Consider the following 13,950-nt stretch of genomic DNA (forward strand, 5'->3'; position numbering starts at 1 on the left):
TGGCATGAACATTAAAATTACCCGCATTACCAGCATAATTAGAGCCACCCCTTGCAGCGCTCACTCAGACACGAATGTCAACAGCCACATCAGTCCAAAGCAATACTGATGCAGAATGTTACCCTCTTATCTAGAATGCGCTGACTCTGGTTGGACTGACATTCCCACGCCATGGCACACTATCTTACCATCCGGAGGAGGCGGGGGTCCCCAATGGAGTGCACTCTATGCGAGAGTCCTCCCTTTGTTTATTGGGGACTTGGCCTGGAGGGTGTTGATGGAGCAGTCCCGTGCAATCGATTGTTAAGTCGGTTCACGGACTCCCAGGCTGCCTGCAATTTCTGCAGTCTGGAGGAGTCCTTGTTCCATTTGTATGTCGGTGTGAGGTTGCAGCCCCTCTTTCAATATTTGAGGGGGCTGCTCCTCAAATTCTGGTTGCACTTCAATCCCACGCTCCTGATCTTTGGGCATCCTATGCAGAGGGGAGTGGGCAGGTCGTAGGACTGCTCCTGGGCATGGCTAAGGTGGCCATTAACCGGTCCAGGCAGCGGGTGGTCGAGGGGGTTATTCAGCCGGACTGCCTGCCTCTCTTCCGTGGCTACATTTGAACCAGGGTGTCCCTGGAGATAGATCACACGGTGTCCACTGGTACGCTCGTGGCCTTCCACGAGAGGTGGGCGCCGGAGAGACTGGAGTGCATCATCTCAACCGGGAACAGAATTTTAATTTGGTTTGATTTGACAAAGGTTCCCTGAATGTTTAATTGTTAATTTGTGGTTTTTGGTGCCCTCAAAAAAACAAGGGGGCACTTGAATGAAAATTTCTACCAAAAGAGTTGTACTGAGGTTCCATGGGTACTCCCAGTTCTTGGCAACCTAAACCAACTAATTATTTCTCATGTATGACCCAAGCCGAGAACCTAGTGCAAGAGCACCCGGTCCCATGGCTGAAGAGAAATATCTTTATTTCAGCAATAACGATTCGGTGGCCAAGTTGCACTGAACGCATTTTATTTCTGAACATTGCTCTGTGAATTTAAATCCAGGAATGCGGGTCCAAGTGAACAATGACCTCATCTCTCACCACAAATGCTGGGACCTGAGCAATATATAGAAATGTTTGTTATACAACAGTGATTACACAAAGTGCTCCAGCAGCTGGGGATCACGTTGGGACGTCGTGAGGTGGTGAAAGGCACCATCGAAATGCAAGTTCTACTACATATAATCAAGTTTATTTCTCAATTCGCTTGTGTGCTAATAGAGATTACATTTTTATAACATAAAAATAATCAAACAAATCAATCCATAAATAGTATTGATGGAGTTTCAATCCGAATGGTATTTAACAGGTAAATACTACCTTGAGTTCAGCCAATCAATGTTGACAGCTCTCACCGCAACACACAGGCGGGGTTTGCCCCGGTGTCACTTATAGCGTGAAGTTCCATATCGTAAGGGAAATAAAACAAGGAACTGACTCATTCATTGTGTGCGATCGCCATTACCTCCCGCTTGATGTCATCAACTAATAATAAATATATGTTCCTCACATCAGTCACCCATCCAGAACAACGTGCTCAACTTATTAAATAAAAGAGGCTTGCGGTAGAAACGAAATAAGATGATTCCATATACCTAGAGCTATTACATATTTTACAGTAAGTGAGCTTTAGGCTGTTTGTGAATTCCACATTCCAAGTTATGGTGGAGACCGTGGGATCCAAGACCAGATATTATGGGTGTACAGGGCACAATTTCAAAATTTGCAGATGACACATAACTTCGATCTATAGTGAAGGTGTGGAGGATAGTGATAGACTTCAAGAGCACATAGGTTGGCTGGTGCAATGGGCAGATGAAATTTAATGCAGAAAAGTGCGAACTGGTACATGTTGGTAGCAAGAACGAGGAGTGGCAATATACACTAGAGGGTACAAATCTAAAGTGGGTGCATGCAAAGAGAGACCTGGGGATATATGTGCACAAATCGTTGAAGGTGGCAGGGCATGTTGATAAATCATTTAAAAAACCACACGGGATCCTGGGCTTCATAAATAGTGCTATAGAGCACAAAAGAAAGGAAGTTACGATGGACCTTTATAAAACACTGGTTCGGCCTCAACTGGAGTATTGTGTCCAATTCTGAGCACTGCACTTTACGAGTGATGTGAAGGCCTTAGAGAGGGTGCTACCCATTAGGCCCATTGCAGTGCTCTTTCCCCATTGCCCTGTAAATGTTCCCTTTTAACTATATATGCAATTAAGTTTTGAAAGTTATTGTTGAACCTGCCTCCACCATCCTTTCAAGCAGTGCATTCTAGATCATGATAACTCGGTGCATGAAAAACTCTCCTCATCTCCCCACTGGCTATTTTTTTGCTTTATAACTTAAATATGAAAGAGAGGTAATCTTATCGAAACATATAAGATTATGGGACTCAACAAGATGAATGCAAAGAGGATGTTCCCACTGTTAGGGGAGACTAGAAATAGGGGGCATAATCTTAGAATAATGGGCCGCCCATTTAAAAATGAGATGAGGAGGAATTTCTTCTCTCAGAAGGTTGTAAATCTGTGGAATTTGCTGCCACAGAGAGCTGTGGAAGCTGGGTCATTGAATAAATTTAAGACAGGAGATCACTCTGAAATTGAATTCCCTGCGGTTTAGGTCTCGCTTGAAGGAATTCAGTGAGTGCATCTAACACATGAAACGGCAGCTTATTCCAGAAGTCAATTATTCTCCTGGAAAATAACCAGCTTATGACATCTATCCTAGTGCTAGTCTTATACAACTTAAATTTGCGACTCCTGGGTCTGGTTCAGCCTGGGATATGGGTTGGTGAGGCAGAGTTTGATTCAGTCTGGTTCAGACGTGGTCAGTGACTGGTGAGGGCGGGCCTTGTTCAGTTTGGGACCGGGCCTGGTCAGTGAGAATATGGTAAAGTCTGGGACACTGTCTGGTGAGGGACATCCTGTCCAGTCTGCTTCAGACTGGAACAGGGAATGGCAAGGGAGAGTCTGGTTCAGTCTGGGACAGGGAATGGTGAGGAGGGTCTGGTTCAGTCTGGGACAGGGAATGGTGAGGGAGGGTCCGTTTCAGTCTGGGACAGGGAATGGTGAGGGAGGGTCCGTTTCAGTCTGCTTCGAACTGGGACAGGGGCTGGTGGTGGAGTGTAAGCTTCTGTCTGTGACAGGGGATAGTGAGGAAAGATCTGGTTCAGTCTAGGAGAGGACATGGTGAGGCTAGCCTGGTTCAATCTGGGACATGGATCGGCGAGCGAGGGTTTGGCTAAGTCTAATTCAGTCTGGGTAGGAGCTGCTGAGGGAGTATGGAGTGTATGGTTCAATGTGTTTCCGTCTGGGACAGGGGCTGACTGTTATATAAGCATGCATGTATGGTTGTGTGATATCTCGAACACTGAATGTACCCTATCACTGTACACACCTTACCTGTACACCAGAGGGTGCTGCTGCTGGAGACCTAAGGGTTACCTGCACACTGCAGGTAATCTAGTATAAAAGGAAGCTCACAGCTTGGTGTCCTCATTCGAGGAGCTGCAAATAAAGGACTATAGTCTATACAGTTTAAGTACCATACTCTGCCTTGTGGAGTCATTACTAAAGGTGCCTACATACACTACAACTGGCGATGAGGATACGAGGTAATGAACTACATGCTCAGCATGTCGAATCTCAGCAACTTTCAGTAATTTACTGATGGGGAAGATTGGGATGCTTTTGTAGAAAGATTGGAACACTTCTTCATAGCCAATGTCCTGAATGGGGACGCACCTGCTATACGACCAAACAAGCACAGGGCCATCCTGCTTAGCAGTTGTGGGCCCACCATCCAGTGTCTCATCAGGGACTTGCTAGTCCCAGCGAATACAACCACCAAAAGCTACGAGGAATTTGTAACACTCATACAGGAGCACCTAAAACCAAAAGAAAGCATCCTCACAGCCAAGCACCAGTTCTACACTTACTGGCGACCTGAAGGCCGAGAAATTACTAAGTATGCTGCACATTTAAGAAGACTAGCTGCACTGTGTGATTTTGGAAACCACCTTAATGAAGCACTGAGGGACATATTTGTCATCGGAATCTGCCACGAGGGCCTCCTGCACAAATTGCTCTCTGCCGACATCACAGTCACCCTGCAGAAAGCAATTCAAATGAGCCAGGTCTACATGATTTCGGCAGGCGACTCCAGGTGAATACTGACCCAGGACTCTAAACCGTCGAGCGTAGTGCACCGCATGGATACTTCTAAAGGCAGAAATGCTGCCCCGAGTCCAGCAACTCTGAGTCCGCTACATGGGGCAAACCGGATGGCTCCATGCTGGCGCTGTGGGGGAAACCACAGGGCACACTAGTGCCGCTACAAAGACTATGCATGCAAAGGCTGCAAAGAGAATGGGCACCTTCAAAGAATGTGCAGAAAAAGCTATACTCACCGCGTCTCTGATGAGTTGGCTGATCACCTGGGCTCCGACACAGATGAAGGTGAAGCTGCTCAATCCCTGGAAGAAGAGTATGGAATTTATACCTGCTCCACCGAAAGTTCTCCGTGGACGATGGAAGTAGACATCGACGGGGTCCCAATTTCTATGGAGATCGACACAGGGGCGAGCCAGTCTGAGATGAGCCAAACGACCTTTGAAAAACTTTGGATAAATCCTGCCAATCGACGAAAGCTGCATCCTGTCCAAGCGAAGCTGCTCACCTACAACAAAGGTCAAATTTCGATCCTTGGCAGCGTGACGTCCAGGTCTCCCAGGGCTGCGTGTTGAACAAACACCCACTGTGGATCGTAGACGGCGACAGTCCCATGCGCTGGGAAGGAATTGGATGAACCCGGTCCAAGTCGGTCGAAGTGGCAACGGCCTCCGGGCTCCAGCAATCGACATCAAGCATCCAGAAATCCCACCGTCCAGCTTGACTGTGCGGCGACGACTCCACAACATCACGGTGAAATCTTCAGGACAGAAAACTTCACCTTCCGGGCCAGGGCAGGACTCCAAGAGGTGAACATCATCGAAAGAAGTGGATTCCCGATGCCCATATCTGAACCTGAGGAAGAAAAGACCACAACAGCCTACCTGGAGGAGAGCCAGAAGATGGCAGCTGCACCACGAGGAGAAGAACCTGCAAACAAAATGGCCGTGGCCAGTCCACGAGGGGCAACGTTGGAGGAGCGACACATGGCACCGAGCGGCCAATCGGATTGGAAGGCTCCCTTAAAGGAGACCGGTAACCAAAAAAATTTAAAGGGACAATTTCAACTAAATGAGGACAAGGACTTTAAAACTAAAAGGATGCAAGTATGATAATGTAACTATGAATTGTGATGCTGGTGTAACTAATGTGACAAATGAGATGAATGCTTGTGTAAGTAAGGTTAAAAATAAGCTTGTTATGTTTGATGATTATGACAGAGAGTTTGAAATGTCTAATGTAACCATGTCTGGAGAGACCATGACAGCAAAAAGTGATGCAAATGTTGTAATTTATAATGTAGGCTCGACTATGTGTGATCAGAGCCAAGGTGTCATGTATACAGGTAGGACACTGCTAAAGGACATTGGGTTCTACAGGGACCATGCAAATGCTAACGGAATCCCCCTGTGGGAGATCCCCAAGTCCAGCTGGCTACTAGATCATGTAGCCTGGACCTTTGGAACAAATGTGATGCCCCTGGAAGGAAACACACACACCCAGTGGGAGTAGTGGTCGATGGGCAGCACAGCCACGACCACTGGCAACCTGCCCCAGACCAGTCCTACACCCCCTGACCACCAGGGCCCTCACCAGGAGCGAGAGGCCAATACCCTCCAGCTTCCCTGGCAAACCCTGGGATGGCCGGACCCTCATCCCAATTGGAGGACAAGAAGCCCACCCAGTCCTGTAGCCCTGCCCACCACCACACAATTACCCACATCACAGAGCATGTGCCCTACCTACTGCTGCTGTGGCTACCCCCTGAGGGATCCCACAACAGTGACACCCACATGGTCTGTGTGTTGTGGGGGGGGGGGGGAACGTATGAGGCCAGCTTCAAATACAGGGATTGCACCTGGCACCCACACAACCTTCACCACAACCTGCCATAGCCCACTACAGATCACCTCCCCAGGTCATAACAATAAGGATATTAAAAATGCTTAGGGGGAGTATTGTTATATATGCACGCTTGTATGGTTGTGTGATGTCTATAACACTGAATGTACCCTTACACTGTACACACTTTACCTGTACACTAGAGGGTGCTGCTGCTGGAGACCTAAGGGTTACCTGCACACTCAAGGAGTTGCAAATAAAGGATAACAGTCTACACAGTTTAAGTACCAAAGCCTGCCTCGTGGAGTCATTGCAAAAGGTGCCTACATACACTACACTGGCGAGTGAGGGTCTGGTTCAGACTGTGACAGTGGCTAGTGAGGAGGTTTGATTTAGACTGGTTCAATTGGGGATAGAGCCTGCTGATGGAGTTCTGTTTCAGTCTGGTTCAGACTGTGACAGTGGCTGGTGAGGGGGTCTGATTCCACCTGGTTCAGACTTGCTCAGTGACTAGTGAGGGGGGGGCCTGGTTCAGTCTCATTCACACTGGGACAGGGCCTGGTGAGACGGTCTGGTTCAGTCTGGGGTCAGGGACAGGTTAGTGGGGTCTGGTTCAGTTGGGTGCGACTGGGACGGTGGCTGGTGTGGGAGGCATGGGTCAGTCTGGTTCAGTCTGGGACAGGGGCTGGTGAGGGATATCTGGTTCAGAATGAATCGATTTGTTTCAGTCTGGTACATTCTCGGGCAGAGGATGTTGAGCAAGGCTTTGTTTCAAACTGTGGCAGTGGCAGGTGAGGGCATTTGATTCAGTTTGGTTCAGTCGGGAATAGGGACTGATGAGGTAGGTCTGGTTCAGTCTATGATAGAGGCTGGTTTGGGAGGTTCTGGTTCAGTCCGGGACAGGCCCTTGTGAGCGTGACTTCTCGTTTAGTCTGGGACAGGCTCTGTGAGGGGGGCCTGGTTCAGTCTGAGACATGTTCTGTTGAGGGGCAGGGGGGGTCTGGTTTTGTCAGGGATAGGGGCTCGTGAGGGGGGTCTGATTCAATCTGGGACATTGGATGGTCCAGATTGTGACTATTGCTGGTGAGGAAGATTTGGTTTAGTCTGGGACAGTTACCGATGAGGGAGATTCAAGTTCAGTCTTGGACATGGGCAACTAGAGTTGTTTTGGTTCATTCTGATACAGACTGTGACTGTGGCTGGTGAGGATCATAAGAACATAAGAACATAAGAAATAGAAGCAGGAGTAGCCCATTTGGCCCCTCGAGCCTGCTCCGCCATTCAATAAGATATTGGCATGATCTGATCATGGACTCACTTAACGAATATGATATAATTGGGATTACGGAGGCATGGCTCCAGGATGACCAAGGTTGGGAACTCAACATCCAGGGGTATTCAGCATTCAGGAAGGATAGACAGAAAGAAAAAGGAGGTGGGGTGGCGTTGCTGGCTAGAGAAGAAATTAATGCAATAGTAAGGAAGGACATTAGCTTGGATGATGTGGAATCTGTATGGGTAGAGCTGCGAAATACCAAAGGGCAGAAAATGCTGTGGGAGTTGTGTACAGTGCACCAAACACTAGTAGTGAGTTTGAGGACAGCATCAAACAAGAAATTAGAAATGCGTGCAATAAAGGTACAGCAGTTATCATGGGCAACTTTAATCTACATATAGATTGGGCTAACCAAACTGGTAGTAGTAAAGTGGAGGAGGATTTCCTGGAGTGTATTAGGGATGGTTTTCTAGACCAATATGTCGAGGAACCAACTAGAGGGCAGGCCATCCTAGACTGGGTGATCTGTAACGAGAAAGGACTAATTAGCAATCTTGTTGTGAGAGGCCCCTTGGGGAAGAGTGACCATAATATGGTAGAATTCTTTATTAAGGTGGAGAGTGACATAGTTAATTCAGAGACTAGGGTCCTGAACTTTAGGAAAGGTAACTTCGATGGTATGAGATGTGAATTTGCTAGAATAGACTGGCGAATGATACTTAAAGGGTTGTCGGTGGATAGGCAATGGCAAACATTTAAAGAGCACATGGATGAACTTCAACAATTGTACACCTCTGTCTGGCATTAAAATAAAATGGGGAAGGTGGCTCAACCATGGCTAACAAGGGAAATTAGGAATCGTGTTAAATCCAAGGAAGAGACATATAAATTAGCCAGAAAAAGCAGCAAACCTGAGGACTGGGAGAAATTTAGAATTCAGCAGAGGAGGACAAAGGGTTTAATTAGGAGGGGGAAAATAGAGTATGAGAGGAAGCTTGCTGCAAACATAAAAACTGACTGCAAAAGCCTCTATAGATATGTGAAGACAAAAAGATTACTGAAGACAAACGTAGGTCCCTTGCAGTCAGAATCAGGTGAATTTATAATGGGGAACAAAGAAATGGCAGACCAATTGAACAAATACTTTGGTTCTGTCTTCACAAAGGAAGACACAAATAGCCTTCTGGAAATACTAGAAGACTGAGGGTCTAGCGAGAAGGAGGAACTGAAGAAAATCCTGATTAGTCAGGAAATTGTGTTAGGGAAATTGATGGGATTAAAAGCCGATAAATCCCCAGGGCCTGATAGTCTGCATCCCAGAGTACTTAAGGAAGTGGCCCTAGAAATAGTGGATGCATTGGTGATCATTTTCCAAGTCTATCGACTCTGGATCAGTTCCTATGGACTGGAGGGTAGTTAATGTAACACCACTTTTTAAAAAAGGAGGGAGAGTGAAAACGGAGAAGTATAAACAGGTTAGCTTGACATCAGTAGGGGGGAAAATGTTGGAATCAATTATTAAAAATGAAAGAGCAGCGCATTTGGAAAGCAGTGACAGGATCGGTCCAAGTCAGCATGGATTTATGAAAGGGAAATCATGCTTGACAAATCTTCTGGAATTTTTTGAGGATGTAACTAGTAGACTGGACAAGGGAGAACCAGTGGATGTGGTGTATTTGGACTTTCAAAAGGCTTTTGACAAGGTCCCATACAAGAGATTAGTGTGCAAAATTAAAGCACATGGTATTGGGAGTAATGTACTGGCGTGGATAGAGAACTGGTTGGCAGACAGGAAGCAGAGAAGCGGGATAAACGGGTCCTTTTCAGAATGGCAGGCAGTGACTAGTGGGGTGCCACAGGGCTCAGTGCTGGGACCCCAGCTACTTACAACATACATTAATGATTTCGATGAAGGAATTGAGTGTAATATCTCCAAGTTTGCAGAGGACACTAAGCTGGGTGGCGGTGTGAGCTGTGAGGAGGATGTTAAGCGGCTGCAGGGCGACTTGGACAGGTTAGGTGAGTGAGCAAATGCATGGCAGATGCAGTATAATGTGGATAAATGTGAGGTTATCCACTTTGGGGCAAAAACACGAAGGTAGAATATTATCTGAATGGCGGCAGATTAGGAAAAGGGGAGTTGCAACGAGACCTGGGAGTCATGGTACATCAGTCATTGAAAGTTGGCATGCAGGTACAGCAGACGGTGAAGAAGGCAAATGGTATGTTGGCCTTCATAGCTAGGGGATTTGAGTATCAGAGCAGGGTGGTCTTATTGCAGTTGTACAGGGCTTTGATGAGGCCTCACCTGGAATATTGTGTTCAGTTTTGGTCTCCTAATCTGAGGGAGTGCAGCGAAGGTTCACCAGACTGATTCCCGGAATGGCAGGACCGACATATAAGGAGAGACTGGATCTACTGGGCCTGTATTCACTGGAGTTTAGAAGAATGAGAGGGGATCTCATAGAAACATATAAAATTCTGACGGGACTGGACAGGTTAGATGCGGAAGAATGTTCCCGATGTTGGGGAAGTCCAGAACCAGGGGACATGTTCTTCGATAAGAGGTAAGCCATTTAGGACTGAGATTGTAGTGTCTCTGCACCTTGTTACAAAATCACACGAGGCATGTATATCACAGACACAGTCATTCTGTGACCTTCCTTTATTCCCAGGGTGGGACCTCCCCTTTTATACCTGGAAACCCAGGTGAGGAGTGTCTCCCGCAAGCTCAACCCCTGTGGTCAGGGTGTGCATTTCAAGGGTACAGGTACAGTGTGCATGAGTTACAGTTACATAACTATTGTCATTGCAAGATGGTGAAATACATGACATCACCTCCCCCCTTGAGTCTTTTTGTTTCAGAGGTTAAGTCTATCAGGTGGTTGACGCTCTCTCATGTAGCGCCACAGTTGTGGCTCTAGTGGCTGAGTCTCAGCACGCGTCTCTGTCACTTGAGGTGATTCCGGCTTGTTCGGGCTGGCCGCAGGCATTGTGCATGCTGAGGGCTGTCTTTGTTGCTTGTACACTGGCAGTGGTGTGGGTGCTATCTCATCATGCTCTTCTTCCGGTTCCTCCGTGTCTATGCTGAACCTTGTCTTTACTTGGTCCAAGTGTTTGCGGCATATCTGCCCATTGTTTAGTCTGACCACCATGACCCTGTTTCCTTCTTTGCCAATTACGGTGCCCTCAAGCCATTTGGGTCCCAAAGCATGGTTAAGAACAAATACCGGGTCATCTATTTCTATACACCTCCCCCTTGAGCCTCGATCATGGAGCTCGTTTTGGGACTGGTGCTTGCCCTCAACAATGTCTGCCAGGTCTGGGTGAATGAGGGACAGCCGCGTCTTGAGCGTACGTTTCATGAGGAGTTCCGCTGGTGGGACTCCTGTGAGCGAGTGCGGCCGGGACCTGTAGGCCAGCAGGAGGCGCGATAGGCGGTAATGAAGGGAGGGTCCTTGGATGCGTTGCATACCCTGCTTTATGACTTGGACCGCCCGTTCAGCCTGGCCATTGGAAGCCGGCTTGAACGGTGCTGTCCGGATGTGCTTGATCCCATTGCCCGACATAAACTCCTGGAATTCATGGCTGGTAAAACACGGGCCATTGTCACTGACCAGGATGTCCGGCAAGCTGTGGGTCGCGAAAACCGTACGCAGACTCTCCACTGTGATGGATGTCGTGCACTAGTTCAATATGATGCATTCCATCCACTTCGAGTATGCATCGACTTCGATCAGGAACATTTTCCCCATGAACGGGCCCGCATAGTCGACGTGAATACGTGACCATGGTGTGGAAAGTATTTTTATCTAAGCTGATACCATACGGTATTTGTGTGCCTTTTGATTAAAATGGAGTCCTGGCCCTTCCAGAACTTTCTGCATTTTAGCAGTCAGCTTGCATAAACAGCTAAACCTGCTGTGAGATGGCTGATGGCCATCAGACAGCTAGGAGACAAGTCATGCTGAGACAAGTAACCCCCATGGTGCTCTCCTATTGTCTACACTACAGGAGTTCCATGTCACCCCACCCTTATCTTCTAGCCATTATCTCTTTCCGAGACCTCATCCATTTGATGCAAACAGATAAACTGACCAGGAAATTGAAACAATCCTGACACAATACAAGACAGGTGATAGCCCATTACCTATGACTCATGGAGTAATGGCCGTTTGGCTTTCTGATAACCCTGACAAAAGGAAATATCTGGACACCATGTCAGGACCAGGATATAGTAATTAACTCTTTATCTGTATTCACTGACTGTGAGACAGAGCAATACACAGGGAGAGGCCAGAACTTTGGTTTTACTGTATAAATATCTTGTTAAACTGAACCATTTCGGAGGTGTTCATTTAGCCCTTGACTGAGTGAAACCTACCCCTTGCGAGCAAGTAAATTAAAAAGGAAACTTCTACCGGAGCTGTAAGTGTCGGAGTCATTCTTTTCGGAGGTCGAGATTTCGACAGTTATTGGAGGTTCCACCGAGATGCATACTCTCTGTTCTGTGAGTAAAACGGATACAGGCATAGTGCCTCTCCAGTGAAAGGCTTCGGTGGCCAAACAAGGTGAGCCTTTGCTCACAAGAGGTTTCTTCACTGTTGAATCGCAGATGTAATCTGTTGTCCACAGCTGAGGTACTGCATCTACAAGACTCGGCATTTAAAAGTTAAAGGTATTTTTTTTATAACCATTTCTTTCTCAGCTCGCCAGCAGAAGAGAACAGGTTCTGGAAAAAAAACCTCGAGACAGCCCGGGGAAGGTTTCAGTAGGTAAGGGAGCGCTAGTCGATCGAAAAGGGTTCCAGGTTCTTATGTGATAAGATTTTTATTGTTTTTAATTCGGAAGGGGTTCTTATGTGATAAGACTATTAAAAAAAAAGAAAAAAAGAAAGCGCTAGTCGATCGAAGGTTCTTATGTGATAAGATTTTTATTGTTTTTAATTCGGAAGGGGTTCTTATGTGATAAGACTATAAAAAAAAAGAGCGCAATCGATCAAAGAGTTTGGGTACGGAACCTTAAGTTTTATCAGTTTTTATTAGGATAAGTTAAGGACTCGGTCTGTAGTGGCGTACAACGCAGACTGAGAATTTGTTTAGAGGTTATGATTTGTGTACTCACGGGAATATTGTTTGTTGTCCTTGTATTACTGTTGTGTGCAATACCTTTGTGACTCATTGCCATTAGAGAAATGGGAAGAGTCACTAGGGAAAGTTGTGATTCGAAAAAAAAAAACACAAGGATTGATTAGGAAAAGAAACAGTAACTGATTGATCAACTACGATTGGTTCGTGCCAACATATCTCACACACCCAGACTGAGCCCGAATTAAGAGCCTTTTCAGGCCACGTAACGGCCAGGAGAAGTGGGCGTAGAGAACTCGGTTGGCCGAAAGGATTGTGAGATCAGAAACTGTGGAAAAATCTTAAATCATCCAGAATGGGGGCTGGAGCAAGTAAACCACCACCAAAAGGGACCCCACCCCATTTTATGCTCCAGAATTGTGGTCAGTCTTCAATTGACCACCTAAGAGAATGGGTAAAATGGACTAAGGGTGAAAACAGGCCATTTCCACCCGATGGTTCATTCAATTTAGAGAGAATAACCTGTCTAGAAGAATGCCTTATAGACAGAGACCCAGGTAGAAGAGGGAAAAAAAAAGTGAATTGGTCAGCGTTTGGAGATTGGAAAAGGGAAGCTGAGGAACGACACGAGAAGAGCCTAAGAGTTAGCAAGCAGTGTACTAGAGGGAGAAAGCAGGGGGATGAACGGGTAGAGCAGGTGAATCGCCCTCGACATAACAAACACCCATCCGTTATGGTTGCTAAAGAGACAAAGGCACACTCACCTAGGGCTCCTGAGGGTTGGGATAAGGATGAGGATGAGGACCGGGATGAGGATTGGACTCCCTACAGCCATCGACCACCGCCGTATGTTCCATCCCCGGGGGGTGCTCCAGGCCAAGGAGGAGACGATCCTCGGGCCGGAGTACAGGGAAACGGGGTAATACCCGCTCCCAACAATACAGGTGCGGCTGCAGGAAATATAAGTCAGTCACAAGGGAATCAATACCGTGACGGCCCTGCAGGGGGCACACGAAGTCATACCCGTGGACCAGAGCCCGTTGCCCTGGAGCCATCATCATCTGCATACCCAGTAAGACTTTTTCCCAGTCCACTCTCTGGGGGGGCTCCGGTCCCTATTTATCGACCATGGTCACCAAGTGAATTAAGAATAATTGTGGAAGGATTGGCAGACCCCAAAACCAATATTGAAAAGGCCATAGACCAGTTAAAAGTAATCATCTTGTGCCACGAACCCAGTATATTAGATGGTCAAATCTTACTGAAAGCATGGTTAAAGGACACAAAATTTGCCGAACTTGAGATAAAATTCAAAGATTTTAAAACCCATCGAGAGGCTCCGGATGCAGATCCCAGCACGAAGCCAGGAGAGGGGTTCTGGGGAAGATGTTGGGAAGCCTTACATTCGGTGTTCCCGAGGAAAACGAATTGGTCCAAAATTATGGAAACTACACAAAGAAAGGAGGAGGATGTTGAGGATTATGTAGAAAGAGTGCGAGAGATCATGAACCAATGTTCAGGCATG

General features: G+C 46.9%; 1 gene segment (V, D, J or C); it reads left to right on the forward strand.

Annotated features, from left to right (window-relative positions):
• The first annotated feature begins 5,059 nt into the window (after window positions 1-5,059).
• Window positions 5,060-13,950, forward strand: part of LOC139229031 (Ig heavy chain C region, membrane-bound form-like) — a 179,523-nt gene continuing 170,632 nt past the window's right edge. Inside the window, 1 exon segment of the C gene segment in view lies at window positions 5,060-5,255. Coding sequence covers window positions 5,060-5,255 — 196 coding nt within the window.

The sequence above is a fragment of the Pristiophorus japonicus genome, chromosome 18, assembly GCF_044704955.1.
Source record: "Pristiophorus japonicus isolate sPriJap1 chromosome 18, sPriJap1.hap1, whole genome shotgun sequence".
NCBI lineage: Eukaryota > Metazoa > Chordata > Chondrichthyes > Pristiophoridae > Pristiophorus > Pristiophorus japonicus.